Genomic DNA, 17630 nt, shown 5'->3' with positions numbered 1-17630 from the left:
ATGAAATGTTTGGGGTATTCGGAGGGTCAGGGGAGTTTTGGAATGTATTCTTTTGCATTTAGACTTGCTGCAAACTGCCCTTACTTGATCTCCAGGGTCAGTAGTTAAAGTCAATGATACATTATGATAACAGGAAGAACACCACATTTTGTATATACTGTAGATACAACTTGTGTGGATTATCGATGGTAGTTACAAGAAGATTATGATGGTATTGTCAGTTGCCACAGATGAATGCTGTCATTGTGTCCTTGGGCAAGACAGGTAACCCACCTCTGCCATGTTTGTGTACGCCGTAAGTTTGTGAGGTAACCTTAAGCAATCTTGAAGGGGACAGACTCAGAGTAGCTCATTGCCAGAGGTTGTCCACAGAAGTGATTTGTGAATATGAGTGTGGTACAATCAGCCTTGATTCATTGTCTCTGTGATGAGCAGTCTACATATCTCTACTATACTGTCTCACACAAGATGCAGTAACAACTACTCCACTACTTATGTTCATTTTAACTATGGATTAATATATAGAATTTTGAACTCAGCCTTCAGTAAGATTTATCTTGTGGTTCACAACCAAAACGGATACATTCCAATAATAGTAAAATAAATAGCTTTTAGGTCTTGTAAGATCATTCTCAATGCTGAAGTTAGATATATACAGTACTAGTATCAAAACTAGACACTTGTTTGAACAAGTATCCATACAAAGAAAGTCACATTCACAGGACAGGAATGAACCTTTCCTGAATATCTTTAGAATGATCTTGAGCTGTATCAGAATAAACATAAGACCACGCAGACGCCCATGGACCAAAATGAACCTACCTGGATGACTGAGGGGTGACACAGGTATAAAGCTACAAGGTAACATAAAACAAAGTATGACAATTTAATGTTGAAAATGTATAAAGAAAGAGTGTCTTTTATTATATTATTATACAAACAAGCCCTGAATGAAATAATAAATATCATTCATTTTTATGCTGTTTATGTAAAAACTGAAATAACAGAACAGAGCTCACAATTTGAATATTTGAATAGTTGTATGAAGCAGATGGAGAGAACAGAAGTGAATACAGCTGTGTTGTGATTCCTCACAACTGTGACAAATTAGAAACAGACTCTCCTTTTTTGCAACACAATTTACAATGAAGGAGTTGGTTAACAGCCCCCTTCTGTCCATTCATCTTGCACTAATTTAGTCTCAGTCAGGCCCTCTCTTGAGCACAAACTAATGCTGCACACATAAGCATAATCTGTCATCTTCCAATGGCACTGCTCAATGTATTTAACTGGGTTTAAAACTATACAAGTCTCGTATTTACAGACAGTGTCATTCATCTCAGAAAGCATTAGGCCTTTTTACTTTTATAAACAGATTTGGTTCAGCACAAACAGACAAAGCCAGAGCAGGCAGTGGCTACAACTCTACAACATCAAAAATACCATATACATTTGCATTCAATGTGTTATTCAACCTTTAACCATCTTGCACTAATAGATTTTGCACTGTTGTTCTGCCCATACTACTGTTTGTATTTGCATATTAAAGTCTATTTTTATCACTAATTTCATTTCAATTTACCTTTGTAGTCGTAATTATATGTTGCTGCTATCACTGTGGCTCCTATGCTTCAGTTTTAATGAGGGTGTTTTACTGTGGCGGTCAGAATTCAGACAACAACAATTTAGATACAACAATCAAGGCAGCCTCTCAATAGGACAGATATTTCTTGTTCTGCTACTCTAAATGTATTAGTACTTCGGTATAATTGTTAAACAAAAAGCATGGTTCATCAGTGCTTGTGAGTGTGCTCATGCAGGGACTCTCGCAAATACACCCCGAGTACATGTCTGCTCCAGTAGCAAAGAACAGTGCACAGTCTGTATTTTGTTCTATGGCCTTGGTGCAGAAAAGCCATTAGCAATATTCAGTAGAAATTGGCCTCTTGACCTGTTCACACTGAAAGCCAGAAAATATGTATTTGGTAGAGGTCAGATTCTGAACTGAAGACCTCTGTCAACCTTGAAGGCAGAAAAAGCCCAAAGCCGTCTGTCAGCCAAATGACTGTGGTCAACGTTGTCTTACACACACACACTTATGATACGCTCAGTTGTCACAGTTACTAGTCCTTAACAACAGTTTCCAGGGAACCTATAGATTTGTTTACTTTGTGCTTCAGAATGAAATCATCACAACAAAGTGGAGTTAAATATAGAACAGTGACAAAGACTTAAGAAGTCACAGATTAAAGAAGAACTATGTAACATTTGTGGTGGATGGCTTGCCACCTGTTTGTCAAAAAGGAAATGTTACTGCCTCGTATGGGATGTTACACAGCATGACATTTCCACCAGGTCGATTTACTCATCAGATCTGTGGAGCAGCAAGCCCACTTACAGTAACATTGTACATTTATAAAAAGGTGATATTATGCCAAATAGACTTTTTGTCATGGTCCCGGTCTGTCCTGCCTCGTTTATTGTCCTTTCCCCCTCCCTCACGTGTCTAAGTCTGGAGCTGGGCGGAGATTTTGGTTCCTCCTGCGCGCACCTAGAGGCAATCACAATCAGCTGCACCTGCGATGTATAAGAGGAGCCAAAACCCGACACTCGGCACCAGATCGCCCGCGTGTTCATGTGAATATACCTTGCTTGGCTCTGTTCATGGTTTTCCCTGCTTTTTACGTTGCTTACCCAATACCTTTTGCTCCTCACCAGATCCCGCTCCTTGGATCAGCTCAGCACAACCCTACTTCCCTGTACCAGTACCGTTCTCCTCATCTCAGATTCAGCTCCTCACGTTTTCCCTTGGATCACGGCTAACTCCCCGCTCCCGACACACCGTCTGATCTATCGTCATTTGCCTATCTACACTTTGTAAATAAGCGCTGTTAAAACTTCGCCGAGTTCTGTATTTTTGGTCTCTCGTGCCTACCGTTACAACACTTTTTGGAGATTTCTGCCATGTTATATCATTGTTCCCTCATCAAAAAAACATGCCCGAAGAGGTTTTAAATGTCATCCATTCATGTTATGAGTAATCTAGTGATCTCTCCTGGGCTCTATTCAAACCCTCCCTACAGTTGCAGTACAATTATACACTCCTACACAGCAATTCTCCATAAATATACAAATACATGATACAAAACAATACACTATGTCACAGAACTGATTTAATGTGCGTTAGTTTCATTAGCAAAATACACATTACCAACTGTAATGTGCACCCTGAAGAGGGAGAGCAAAGAGAGGAGGGGCTCAGAGCATCAAAAAGGAAACTAACACATATGTTGTTTTGGGTGAATACAGCATTTTCAAAACAATAAAATGTAACATGGTGATCTAAATATGTTATGTTAGCAGTTAACACCCCATAGAAATGCAATAAGTAGCTTGAAATGTAATTGAATAAATAATGTTATTCCATGGAACATTTTAGACAAAGCAATGATATTTCCAGACCCCGAACCAGAAAAGAGATGTAGTGCACCTTTAAGTTACATAGTACACCTTTAAAAGAACAAAAGACTTGAAATGATGTGCTTTGCAAGAACTTGGAAAAGATACAATGTGTTTTCCTGGGTTTGTCCTGTGGCGGCTCATTAGCATGTGTGTTTCATCATTCTGCTTGCTCATGAACACTCAGCTCAGCTGCATTTTGTATCGGAGCGACTCGGAATACAGCAGTGGTGCAATCTCATGAAAATATCTAAATATTATCACATATGCAGAGGTGGCCAAAAAATGTACTCAAGGAAGAGTAACATTGTTTCAAAATAATATTACTCAAGTAGAAGTACAGTAAGCAGTGGTCTAAGAAGTTACTCAAAAAAGTCAAGTAAGAGTAACTGTAACATCTGATTTGTAATGTAATGTGAATGTAATTTGAAGAACAAAACATTACATAATGCACAAAGTATTGAAGTTTCAAGGGATAGACACAAAAATGGGAAAAATGTAATCATATCTGAAGGAACGGTGCAATAAACACAAATGATCAAATGATTTCATACCGTCAACACAAAGCTTTTTTCACTTTCTCACAGTGGGTAAGAGTACAGATACTTCAATAAAAATATTACTCAAGTAATATTTAAAGTATGCTGCTATTTAAGTAAAAGTATGCTGCTAGAAAAATACAGTACAATTTACAATTTCAAAATACAAAGTGCAATCTCAAGTAAAAAGTTACTCAAGTAAAATAAACTGAGTAAATGCAACTGAATACTACCTCTGCACATTGGATACTTTATTAATGTTTTAAATGGATTTATGTACTCATTTGTGTTGTTTGTATTTTTCTGTATTTGAACAGGACGCCCATGAACAGGAGAGTTTGAGTGCTCTCGTGGGGCTCTCCCTGTATAAATAAAAATAAATTAAAATATGGTATTTTATTTGTTCATCTCTGGGGGACTTCTCTTTAAGTAATAAAGTCAAACGATGAGGGTACACCATTATAGCCAGGCAGCACATTTGTGGAGTTTTGCTGAGGTGTACAAGCTAGTAAAGTGCAAGACCATTTACTGTCATCTGCTCTTGTGAACATAAAAGTGACAAATGGGAAACAGTTTCCAAGGCTCTGCGAGAAGTCATGTGAAACAGCTAATAAAGTTTAACTAAGATGTGTGATATTATACTCTTTAAACATCACATCTCATGGCAGAGAGTAAAGCCATGCAAAACAAGTCCGTCAAATTTCTGTCTTTAGATAATACATGCTAACATCACTAGCTACCTTTCGGGATTTTTCTTTTACTTGACTACAGTATTTAAAGGTTCCATATTATGCAAAATTGATTCTTGTGAGGTTAAGCCATGTTAGAATGTTGGTATCTCCTCAAAAACATCTAATTGTATTTTGTTTCATTCACTCATTATTATTCTGTCTACATCTCCAAAACCCAAAATGCTCTGTTCCACGTTGTGATGTCATAAAGTGGTAGTTTTCAAGTTAACAGCTCATTTTACCTTCAGTTCAGTAGAGATTGGCAATTCCAGGGCTGGAATTATCCAAATGATTCTAGAAATGAAGGTGTGTGGAGTTTAAAACACAGTGAAGCACCTTTTATATCACCACATGACATCACAAAGTGGAACAGAGTGTTTTCTGTTTGTTCAAAATGTGTGAATGAAACGAAATACAACTTCAGGTATGTTTTTGATGAGGAAACCACATTATATAACATAGATCAGAGAATGGCAAACTATGGGCCCTTTAAATGCTAAGAAAGTCTGAAAATGTGCATGAAAATGTCTTGGTTGAAGCTGAAGTTTTGCAGAAAACATGAACGGACAGGGGCTTCTCTGTGGCCGGCCCTAAACTTTGGAACGCTCTGCATCCGCTGCATCCCAACAGCTCCACAGTGGAGTGTTTTAAGACCCACTTTTATTCTTTAGCTTTTAACAGTGAGTTGTGTGGTCCTCTGTTGTCTTTTATTCATTTGTTTTATTGAGTTGAATTATTTATGCCTACTGTATTTTATTGTTTTACCCTCTTGTTTTTATTATGTTTTATTCTCTTTTATGATTTTATATCTTTAAGGTTTTTAGAAATTCCACAACAGGTGTAAGTAGTTTGATTTCATTTCACTATGTGCAGCACTACTTCTATTTGTAAAATGTGTTATAAATAAGGTAAATTTATATAGTTTTAATTCTAAACTATACACTCAATATTCAAACATGGCACATCTCTAAAACGTCAACTGCAACATTATCCATTTTTCAATAAATCTTCCCCTTCTAGCCAGCCTTAATTGCTAATGATGTTTATACATTCAAAAAACTAATTACATCTAAAGGTGAAGAGAGAAATCTGCTCCCAATTCTGTCTGGGTTGTTGACTCTGGCGATACGCAGATGTTTGGTTCCAAATGGTCAGGCTACGTTGATCATAGAAAGTGCAGATGGTGGCAGACAGTCTACCAACAAACACAAATGTGAGCATGAGATAAACCAGACCAGAAATGAATGTTATGTCATCCTAATTCAAGCACGGATTACATGAATTCTTGTCGAATGAAAGATCATTACATTAGCCATGATGGTTGCACGATCTTATTTATTTTACTGTGATTTTTGTTGCGATTGTGAACAGATTTGCAATTTATGTCTTCAAATCCAAATTTAGTTTTCTAAATATCAGCTGCCAGAATCTGATACTGTCCTGAGCGTGTTTGCTGAGAATATTCCACCACCTAAATACTTGCAATTTCAGTTTGATTGTGATATTTTGTGCAGCCCTAAGCAACAGTATGTTATGTGTACTCTGAAATAAGCAAATGCAATGCTTTATATTTGTGATGCTGTTAATTTTAATGTGTTTATACCATATAATCTTAAATGTCCATCTCTTCTGGTGACAGTAGCTCACTTTGGTCATCCACTGATCTCAAGGTCAGTGTTTCAAATGTCCCTTTGTCCTTCCGCAGACACGCGCATTGTTTCTATGACTACCACTGTTGTCCGCACTAAGTCAAGTCCATACGCAGTCGATAGCATGAAGGTCTGATCTAAAAGAAAGCTCAATGGATTTCCATGAACTCCGCTACAGTGTTTAGTGGGAAATTAAGATTCAGTGTGACTTAAAGAAATGTCTAAGGATCAATAGGGGCCATCTGGAGCCAGCATTACTCTGTCTGCTGACTGATTATTCTGAGCCCAAGCGGAAGCAAGTGCACACATGGATCTGCACTATGTCAAATCTATACACAAATATGAAGAATTACAGGTGAGCTAGCCGGGGTACCTGGCTTTTTTTCATATATTTTTTCCCCAAAGATTATTTCAAAAACAGCATTAAATGGTAAAATGAGACTGCACATTGTCTACAGCTAATAATAAATTACTTTTATTGGTTGCGCTTGGGCAGTCCACACCAGTTTAACTTTGCCACCTGAAAAAAGCTCATCTTAAATCATACATACGGCCTCAAATTAATGCATGTGGATATTAATGATGTACTTAGGTGTTTGTGAGAGCATGAAAAGTGTTAAACTGATTACAATTCTATACTAGCTTCCTACTTTCACAGTGTGAAAATCAGGGACCACGGCCAAATGAAAATCCTTGTACATTTTAATAGATTATAAATGATATACTTGATGATATAAAGTAGGTTGATTTGTGTAAAATGTCAATGTTCATCTGCACCGACAGTTAACAATGCTCTGATTCTATGGTAGGCTTTAAAACAGCTTTATGGTCCATACACAACTTATTTCCTGTCAAGATCAGCAGCTCCATGTAAAATAATACAACCCGAATGATGATGGCAACGCCCACAGCAACTTATGGTATGTAATTTTCCTAGATACTTTCGAATGTAAAAAGTCCTCTATTTGTGCTAAGTAAAAGTGATTATCGCGAATGTATAGCCTCACATGTCCAAAAATTATACACCCCGAACGACAATGGCGGCACCCACAGCAACTTCCAGAATAAAGCATAGACTGTGTAAAGAAGTGGACTAAGAGAGTGTGACGTCACCCACAGCGTTCGGCTTCGGTCAAATGAAGCTCATCGAGGCTAGCGGTTACAGGGACAAATTTGGAATCAAGTTTTATATTTGAAGTTCCAATCGCAAGTATCATAGCAACTAAAAAGCCAATCCTGAGCGAGGCTGTTGACAGTAACACCCCTTCCCACCTGAACCACTGGTTTAGCAGAGAGCGGGCGCTTAGCAACACAGTCAACCTGTTGCTAACACTAGGGGAAAGAAGATGTCTGATTTGTCTGTTATTAATGTTTATGTCTTGATTTAAAGAGAGTTAGAGAGAGACGTGAGAAGTTTTTCAATACAAAGAGTCGGTGGAGTCGGTTAGCAGGTTAGCTATGTGTATTTTTTATATACAGTCTATGCAATAAGGTGAATAACACAGATAAGTCACCTAGTTATAAATAAGAATCACATAAGAACAGGAACAAGAATGTATAGCCACACATGTCCAGCAGTCCAACACAGACTAATGCATACTGACTCTGCAGGAGGTCAGCAGTATCCCGCTGTCAGGAAACAGGCTGCAGTCAGAGCTCTGTGGACGAGGCGCTGGTTTAATCATTTACCAATGTGTGTTGGGCTGCAGTCTCAGAGCCCACACAATGAAAAGGAAGTCATACAACTCTACCTGTGTGACATTTTCTGCTGGTAAACACCCTGTCAGTGAAGACAGTATGGAGTGGAAAAGGACATGCTAAGAGACATGACATATATGGCCATGACACTAGGTTGTGTTCTGTTTTTTGGTAAATAGAGTTGGAATTACTGGGAGTAGCCACATGAAACAAAAACTAGAACAAAGGTAAACATCTTCTCTATCAGCATAAAGGACTCTACAAGCATGACAGACCTACACACAGTCAAACTAAGAAAGCCTGAAACAGAGGTCCAGACTAATGAGTTTTTCATTTGGGTGCACCAGAACATGATTTAGGTGCACCAAAAGCTATTGGAATAAATTGTCCTTAAATTGCTTCATCAATAAGAGCTAAATACATAACTTAAATACTTATGAGTTAGTAGCCTATAAGCCATTACATAAATATTGGCATCAAAAACTAGTCAGTGAGTGAGAGTTCTGTGCTTTTAGGGATCTCTACAGTTCCCTTTAGCAAGTGCAGAATGAGCCCTCTTACTTTCAATTTCAGTAGTTGATCTTTAATGTCTTTTCCCATCTATTTTTTATTTATTTTTTTTTTTTTTACATTGTGCATTGGCAGCCTCATTTAAGTAACTGAACACATTGTGGAGGATCTAAAGGTTTGACACTGCTCTTTAAAGGTAAATACTGCATCTCATTCACAAATAGATGACAAGAGCCAAAACTTATGAGCTCTGTGGTGCGTTTAGCTCTGTGTACCAGAGCGTGACCTGAGCACATGCTTCAGCATCTCAGACTGGCTTTAGTGATCTGGTCAGTGGTGAGAGCAGAGCGAGTGAAAATATGTGATGAGGATCTGTCCAAGGACAATTTTGTGTTGCACTGGCCAAAATTGGTCGCACTCTGGAGCCCTGTGAAAGGCTGAGTTAAAAAGAAACATCCTTGGCACTGTGCGTAGTGTGAAAAATGTAGTCTTTCATTATAACATCATGGGCAGTCAATGCGTTTTGACAATGCAAGTCATCTTCGGCAGGGCACAGACTGAGAGAAATAATTATGTGTGATGCCTGATTCATCACAACCTTAAAAGATATCCAAAGACACATATAAAAAGAAGGAAAAAAAGTAATATGCAGGCCAATACTCTGCAGCCCAGTTTGTCAGACTTAAGTCAGCTTAGGTCATTCTTTTTAAGATTTTGTTGGTCTTTTTAACTAAAAATAGCATACTCATTTAGATAAATGGATTAAAATAAAGGATAAGATAAGCTACAATTGGACAGATCAAATTTTCTGAGGAAAAAATCATGAAAACAAAATATATGGTTGTAGATGTTTTTGTCAGTGATTCAAAATATAATTTGTGTCACTAAAACTTCCAAAAGCATGTTTTTCATTAGTCAAAAAGTGTAGAAAACGTTTGATGTATATCACTAAGTTCTCCTATAAAACGTTTGACGACCATATGTAGGGTTGAAACATGCAGCTTATTCTCTGAGGCTTAGTCAGTCCACAGAGACATGTTTGACGCAGGAGCTCTTCTGGATGTGTTGTTTATTTCGGATCTGATCACAGCCAGTTCTAACTGATCGCAGATCTCTATTTTTATCTCCATTGCTTTAGATACTTGGGTGAAAATACTGTTTCATTCTGCCTCAGACACTTGCTTTTCATGTCGACTAAACTGACGTCCTATTTTCCGGTATTACTGCTCCAGGCAAAGTTGGGAATCAAAGTTTTTCTAACACTTTGAACACCTTGCTGGTTGCACATCAGCTTCCACGTAAGTTACACCTAGATCTCCAATGCTGTATGAAGACCTTGCATCAATAACCAGTCTAACCAGCTAGGGCTGTAGTCCTTTAGTCATTTTGTCGATTAATCGATCAATGGAGTCTTAGTCACCAAAACTTCTATTAGTCGACTAATCATTTTGTTTAGAGTTTAAGTGTGCATGGTGTGAGCTGATGACTTGTCAGTTACCTTTGTGTATGAATACACTGTTTTCCTGGTATATTTCTGTTTAAACAGTTGATTTTGCATGAACTCAAGTGCAGTCGTAGTCTTTTGAGTGCAGTTTGAGTCAGACACATGGTCAGATCAAAATAGTTATGATTGAATTTTAGTAAACTCTTTAGTCTTTGACAATGTTTAAATCCAGGCTAAAACAGTTCTGTTTAGTTTAGTTATTCTGCACTTTTCTCCTTTAATATTATAATATTTGTTGTATTGTGATTTTAATGTCTTTCTTATTCTGTAAAGCACTTTGAATTACTTTGTGTAAGAATTGTGCTGTACGAATAAACTTGCCTTGCCTTAGTCGACCAAGAATTTCTTTCACAAAATATAATATTATTATCATATTGGTGTAATCTCTCATTTGTCCAGGAGTGATCAAATTTACCTGATTTATTTTTATTTTTTTTTATTGTGTGTTTTATCTATATTTGTTTTTGTTGACTTGTAAGTCTGGCTTGAAAACAACCAATGTAGCTCTGCTTGACAGTGTCAATGTAAAAGCTAGCTAGTTAGAGCCTCCAGGGGTAAAGACACACTCCAACAGCTGTGCCTGACTCTGTCCTGGATGTCAGCTGGACAGTGCTGGCACGATACTAACATGGCAAACTCAATTTCAACACTAAGAAATAGACTACATACTCAATATTGATTCTGATATCACAATGACGATAAAAAACACTCCTTTGTTACACAATAGAATGTGATTTTCATAGTAATTTTATATAGCCATGCTGTCTTATATCTTATGATGTTTTATGTGTAATCCCTCTGTCGTCCAGGTAGGTTCCACAGGCCCAGGGTGTATACTGGTGCATACTGGTGTATGTGCTTTTATCATTCTAAAGCTATTCAGGAAAGGTTAATTTTTGTCCTGTAAATATGACTTTTTTAGTATCGATACTTGCTCCAATGAGTATCTAGTTTCGATATTAGTTATAGTACTGATTAGTATATGATTTTCAATACTTTTCAACCCTATAACAGACAGTAAGAAATTGTAATATGTCAATCTGATCTCTGCATTATCACTGTATTAACCTGTATTAGAGTTTATTGTGACCTTGTGGTGGTACTCACATAATTTCTTAACAAATTCAATCATTTGTAAATTCTCAACTGGTCTCAGCTTTGTCTTCAGGGAGGCTGGAGCACCACAGGGCTTGGTCATGTAAATAACTATGGCAACAACCAGCTAATAATGAGTATAACCATAAAACTCAGCTTAATGTATTAATGGCTCTTAATGACCACTTTCACTCTAGATTGTTTTTCTATTACAGATAGGTCAAAACAAACCAACATTATATCTATGTTGTTTCCACCCAGAAAACATAATGTCAAATAACTCAGGTCATATTAATACAGTCATGTAGCAGCTTCAAAGTCAGTTTTTAGCTATTCCAGAAGAAGAATGAGTCTAGCTACAGCATCAAGCAAAGGTTATGGATGGACTAGCATAAATATTTGTGTTTGTATTTGATTTTTAAATATTAGTTCAAATGTACTGCATTCATTTATATATTACTGAATTGTTGTTGTTGTTTTTTTACATTATTTACAAAAAAATACAGCACTTACCCAAACATTAAGCACAATACACTAGTTAAAGGTCCTAAGAGACAAAATGGATTCTTGTGAGCTTTATGCCATGTTAGAATGCTATTACCTCCTCAAAAACAGATGTACCTGGAGTTGTGATTTGTTTCATTCACACATACTGTATTTGAGAAATTATTTATCATTAGTCTGTACATCTCCAAAGCTCAAAATGCTCTGTTCCACCTTGTGAAGTCATGGAGTATCATGTATTTTTAAAATTAAGAGGTCCTTTTAAATTTAGTTCAGTAGAGATTGGCAATTCCAGGGCTGAAATCATCCAAATGACTCTCGTGAAGGTGTATGGAGTAACACACTGGAGCACTAATAATTGTGCTTGATGGTTTGGTTTCAATATTATCGTTTATCATCTATATTTAGCTCAACAATATATCATACTCATACTAATCAAAAATAAATTAATTAATCTTACCTTATAAATGAGGCCTGCAATACACTATAAAAACATAGCACTATTGAGCATGTGTATCTACTTCTCTGCTTACAGAGATTAGTTCATGAGTAGAGATATTCAGCCACACACCACATTTAAGCACCTCACATTAATGTCTCCCACAGAATTGTAATGTAGGGTGCACCACAGACACATTACACTGCACAGTAATGGGTTTTACCATATTCATGTAATCTCTACTATGTTTTTCTCCAGCGGTAAACCACACAGTGTGTAGTTTTAAAATTTGTATTTCAAATTTATATATTGCTTTTCCACCCTTACGGCATTCAAAGAGCTTTACATCAAGAAACCACACACACATTCACACACACACATTCATACACCAGTGTACACACACAATGGGGGCGAGGGGGGTTAAGTGTCTTGCCCAAGGACTTAACAACAGCACTCATCTGTGGGAGCTGGAAAAACACCACCAACCTGTGGGTCTGTGGATCTCACCGCTCAACCAACGATGTAAACGTCAAGAACAGGATTTGAACGACCAACCTTTGGATCAGTGGACTCTACCAACTGAGCTACTGTCACCCATTTTATCTCGTCATTTAATTATGATTGCCACAACAAACCCAGTTGCATGGTGTTTTGGCAGATTTTTTATTTTGCAAGAAGCCACATAATATGCCGCCTAAACTGTGAGCAGACAATGTGGGTAAAGTGTCTTGCCCAGCGACACAGGAACGTATTCGGTAAAGCACTATGACTCCAATTTTGACTTTGATTATTTTGAATTTCAGTACTTACCGTTAAACGTATCGGAAGCTAAACTAAATGGTATAATGTAATGCTCAAAGCTCTTTTAAAGCATTTTCTTAGTGTCTGACATATCTTTCATACTTTCATACTTACTTTACTTATAATCAGATATATGCAAATCTTTTACTTACCTGCAGTGTATAACGTACTTGAGTGTTTTTAAGGGGCCACTAGAAGTCAAATTCTCTGTGAAATATCCATGTATTTTGGGCAAATTTGTCTTGCCCAAATATAGATCTATTGTATAAACCGGTCTTGAGGTCAAAATAAGTCCACTGTGTGCTGCCTTTATCTAATTATAAAGTGTTTTTTGATATTGTTTTATTTCATGAATCAGAAAATACGCTGTTAGCATACTAGTTTTTAGCATTAATGTGATGATAAACAGAAAAATGAGTATGCTGAAAATTCATAAGGTAAGTGAGGAATAACTTTGGACCACTGCAAATTGTTTAAAGTCTGTTTTCCGCCTGTTTTCCACCTTTTTAAGACTAAATCGGGTGTAGCATCTGTCTGTGTTCTTACCCTGAAGTCGATGCCCACAGTGGAGATAAAGCTCCCGGCAAGAAAAGCTCCATCTTTGAAGCGAACCAGTAAACATGTCTTGCCCACACCGGAGTCCCCCACCAGCATCACCTGAGACCACAAGACAACACAGTTAGAGTTAGAAGATTTGCACCATGAAAGTCAAGGGCTATGTGTTTTGGTGAGTTGTCAGCTAGCATGCCTCTGTGGGAAATTTTCAGAAGTAGGTAGACCTGAAAAACAAAAATAAAAACTTATCTGCAAAAGGTTTCAGTAAAGTCAACACTAGCTGACAGAGCGGCGTGGTCACAGCCATGCGCTCGTGCCCGTGCAAACTTGTGAAACTGCTTTGATAGAAAATACAAAAAGAGACTTATTTCACCATGACATTTGTGCCATATTTTCAGTTTTCCCTCACCGTCTAATGCACTGGCAATTTTCAAGTCATGACAAAAAAGCTAACCTGTCATTAGCTACTACTACTTCACGGTTTTCCCTTATTGAGGGTTATTTTTCAAACATAATCCCCACGATAAACCAGGGACCACTGTATCGGTTATTGGCCTTAAATCTCCACCACAGGCTGATATTTTGTTTGGGTCACCAGATTCCTAAATATGCATAAAAGTATATACATAAATCAGTATTGATTTATGTATATATTTTCAGTATATCAAGCAATTTTATTTGTTATGAGATAAAAAATGAAAATATAAGAATGTTACATGGCACAAACGTGTAGCCAATGATTTTATATCACACATAAATACATTATGTTAATATTTTTGACAAAAAGTAAAAGGCAAGTTTGTTTTTGATCTTTACGTCAACTTAAGATAAATTAGTGGGCTTTACTATGGATTTTTAAAAGCTAAATATGAGTTATCGTCCAGAGCAGGAAGCCAAATACCGGTATCTGCGCAAAACAATACATATTGGTTCATTCTTAGTATTTTTCCTTATATGTAGTAACTATGTGTCATATTAGTTTTATTAATTAGTTAAAAATAGCTAATGAAATGTGTCTGTATAATTAGGCAACATACTAAGACTAATGACTAATTCTCCATCACACAGTGGAGTTACATCTGGAGCCACAGCTGTCTTGGGGCAGACCAAAACATGAACATGTCTAGAGATATTATGATGAGTCTATGCCAACAGTCTGTGGTCAAATCACTCAAGTGCATATTTTTGAACCCTTATTTTTCCTATTTAAGTCCTAATGGGTAGTTTAGACCCAAACAGAGAGTTGTCAAAATCCGATACTGATCCATAAGCTACTAAACTAGTATCAAAACTAGATACTCATTTCAGCAGGTTTCGATACTAAAAAAATTACATTCACAGGACAGAAATATGAGAAGATCACGACTACTTTACTCTCATGGACCACTGTGGAACATACCTGGACAACAAACTTTGATTGTCTAAAATAACTATTTTTTTTTATCATTGAAGTATAGTAGTTGGTATTGAGTTCCTTAGTATTGAAATCGAGTTGGACATTTTAGTATCATAACAACAGCACCCAAATATCAATTCTAGTTAGTTAGGTTATGTTATTAATTAATTAAAATGACAAGCTCCCCAAGGCTAAGTAGCTTAGCATTTATGGTGTAAAATACATTTTTTTCTTTTTTTTCTATTTTTCTTTTTTTTTTAAATTACAACCAATATAAGAAATTAATAACATTGTCCTTTTCCTGGTGCATGTTGGACTCCACCAGGGCTGCCCGGTTCTGTTCATTGTTTTTATGGACAGAATTTTTAGGCGCAGACAGGGGTTGGAGGGGGTCTGGTTTAGGAACCACATCTCTGCTGTTTGCAGATGATGTTGTCCTGATGGCTTCATTGAGCCAGGACCTGCAGCAGGCACTGGGGCGGTTTGCAGCCGAGTGTGAAGCGGCTGGGATAAGACTCAGCTCCTCCAAATCCAAGGTCCTGGTTCCAAACCAGAAAAAAGTGGTGCCCTCTCCAGGTGGGTGGGGAGTCTCTGCCTCAAGTGGAGGAGTTCAAGTATCTTGGGTCTTGTTCTGCAGTGATGCAGTTACTGTATCGGACTGTTGTGGTTAAGAAGGAGCTGAGTCAATTTACCGGTCCGTCTATCTTCCTGCCCTCACCTATGGTCATGAGCTTTTGGTAATGACCGAAAGGACAAGATCACGGATACAAGAAGCCGAAATGAATTTCTTGGTTGGGTATGCACTCAGAGATAGGGTGAGGGGCTCAGTCACACAGGGTGAACTTGGAGCAGAACCACTGCTCCATCATGTGAGACGAGCCAGCTGAGGTGGCTCGGGCATCTTTTCCAGTTGCCTCCTGAACACCTCCTGGGCATGTCCCACCGGAACATGGGGTTCAACTGGAGGAGCGGGGAAGTGTCTGGGCTGAGGGAGGTCCTGCTTAGACTGCTGCTCCCGTGACCACCCCCCGGTCGAAAGAAAATGGATGGATGGACACAGTAAAATACATACAAAAACACTAATAGCAGTCATTTTGTTTTCTTTTCCAGAATACACCTAGGGCTACTTTACAGATCTTTAAAAAATAAATAAATAAACGTGCTTGTTATTTTAATCACTTCATTCAACGCAGATATGTAGTCTATTAAAATACCAATAAAAAGTGTGTGGAACACTACAAAGCTCTTAAATGATCCTTTTACCTTAAAGGAGATGTCATAAAACTCCCCGCTGTTGCTGATGGACGGTCTGCTCGGGTACACCACTCCAGAGGACGGAGATCCTGCCACGGACAGACCCCGCGCCGCTCTCCCGCTGCTCGGTGACGCTTTGGGGCTCTTGGCGGCGGCGGTTCCTTTCCCCTTCACTGCCTTCTTCCGCGACATGGCTCCGACAAAAGCAGACGGTAAAGTGGCCGAAGTGCGCTTTAAAGTGAGGTTTTGCAGGATGTGGGGGTGTTGGCGAAGTGGAGCGCGCGGGGGATGGATTCACCTGTGGTTTAGAAGCATGTCGGGAAAAACAGAAGGCGCTCGGTGCGGAGATGAGGCGGATGCGGTCCCGGTAGGTAGCAGTTTCTCTCTCTCTCTACCTCCTCTGCCTGCTTTCCTCTGGTGTGTGGAGTGGAGAGTGGATGTGAGGAGACTGGAGAGAGAAGCGCGCAAGGGGAGCATGTTTGTTATGGTGCGCTTAAAGGAACCATGCATCCACAATAAGAACTAAACATGGTGATTCAAAGTCAGCCTGTACATGAATTATGCTGACAAAACTGTTATTCTTTGTAGGATTGTGAAAAGTATCCAAAATCTGACACTAAGCGATACTAAAACTAGTATCGAAATTACTGATTTGAGTAAGTAGCCTATCCATGGTCTTTTTTTCTGTTTTAGTTTAAATCACATTCACAGGACAGAAATGAACTTTCCCTGAATATGTCTAGAATGATCTTAAGCTGTATCAGAACAAGCATAAGGCAAGTGCCTACGCCCATGGACCACTATGAACCTACTGGACACTGAGGGATTACACAGATATAACACCACATGGGAATGGAAAAGGCCTGTCTCACATCTTCAGGAAGACTGTTCTAGGTTTTAGCTGCATAAAACTGAAACGCTGATTCCTCATGTTTAGTCCTGACTCTGGGACCAGCAGGAGGTGGGTCCCTAAAGTCCTCAGAGTGTGAGATGGTTCATGTGGCTCTAACATGTGGGAGATGTTATTTGGTGCTGGTCCATGGAGAGACTTGTTCTCAAGCAGAGCTGCTTTAAAGTCTATTCTCTGAGCCACAGGAGCCAGAGACCTGAGCACAGGACACATGTGTGAAGTACTTCCTGGTTCTAGTCAGGACCCGAGCAGCAGTGTTCTGGATGTACTGCAGCTGACTTAATGCTCGTTTGGAGAGGACAGTGAGCAGGACGTTACAGTAGTCTAACCTACTGGAGACAAATGCAGGATAAGTATTATGATTTAATGTTGAAAATGACTTTCTATTGCCTAAAAAAATTATCATCGTGGTATCGGAATTGGTATCGATCATCGAGTAGGATATCGAAAGCAAGTTTGAAATCTAAGTATTGTGCTATAGGCCTATTTTAAAAAGCAATTCCATATGCTTTTAAGCCCACCATTTAGCATGCCTTGTGATGATTAGGCTATTGTAAAACTTGACGTTGTGTTTTAGAATAGTTTA

At 38.3% G+C, this 17630-nt stretch overlaps 1 protein-coding gene across 1 annotated transcript in view; it reads right to left on the bottom strand.

Annotated features, from left to right (window-relative positions):
* Window positions 1-16540, bottom strand: part of LOC117387811 (ras-related protein Rab-26) — a 121407-nt gene extending 104867 nt beyond the window's left edge. Inside the window, exons 1-2 of the mRNA XM_033985384.2 lie at window positions 16144-16540; window positions 13476-13586 (exon numbers count right to left, since the gene is read on the bottom strand). Of these exons, the coding sequence (XP_033841275.1) occupies window positions 13476-13586; window positions 16144-16326 (294 nt within the window). The 5' untranslated portion in view covers window positions 16327-16540. The remainder of the gene's footprint in view (window positions 1-13475; window positions 13587-16143) is intronic.
* Between the last annotated feature and the right edge of the window lie 1090 nt (window positions 16541-17630).

The sequence above is a fragment of the Periophthalmus magnuspinnatus genome, chromosome 19, assembly GCF_009829125.3.
Source record: "Periophthalmus magnuspinnatus isolate fPerMag1 chromosome 19, fPerMag1.2.pri, whole genome shotgun sequence".
NCBI classification, from domain to species: domain Eukaryota; kingdom Metazoa; phylum Chordata; class Actinopteri; order Gobiiformes; family Gobiidae; genus Periophthalmus; species Periophthalmus magnuspinnatus.
Note: the sequence above shows the minus strand (reverse complement) of the source record. Positions and strands in the feature narration are given on the sequence as shown.